Here is a 366-nt window from a genome sequence, read left to right on the forward strand (position 1 = left end):
TGAGAGTGTGTGTGAGAGAGAGCACGCGCGTGTGAGTGTGTGTGTGTTTTATGTGTTTGAGTGAGAGTGTGTGTGAGAGAGAGCACGCGCGTGTGAGTGTGTGTGTGTTTTATGTGTTTGAGTGAGAGTGTGTGTGAGAGAGAGAGCACGCGCGTGTGAGTGTGTGTGTGTGTGTGTGTGTGTGTGTTTTATTTTATTTAATTGACGTTCTCTGCTCTTGTCCTACAGATTCGATCACAGCACTGGAGTCTGATCATGGAAGGAGTGGTTCCCTCGGACAAGGCCAATTATACCTGTTTGGTGACTAACAAGTACGGCAGCATTAACCATACCTACCAGCTGGATGTTGTTGGTAAGAACCACAGG

General features: G+C 47.5%; 1 protein-coding gene across 1 annotated transcript in view; it reads left to right on the plus strand.

Moving 5' to 3' along the window:
* Positions 1-366, plus strand: part of LOC109925871 (fibroblast growth factor receptor 1-like) — a 111,810-nt gene that overhangs the window by 82,763 nt on the left and 28,681 nt on the right. The window contains exon 6 of the mRNA XM_048618506.1: positions 229-352. Within this exon, the coding sequence (XP_048474463.1) occupies positions 229-352 (124 nt within the window). The remainder of the gene's footprint in view (positions 1-228; positions 353-366) is intronic.

Source organism: Rhincodon typus, chromosome 40 (assembly GCF_021869965.1).
Source record: "Rhincodon typus isolate 14 chromosome 40, sRhiTyp1.1, whole genome shotgun sequence".
Lineage (NCBI taxonomy): Eukaryota > Metazoa > Chordata > Chondrichthyes > Orectolobiformes > Rhincodontidae > Rhincodon > Rhincodon typus.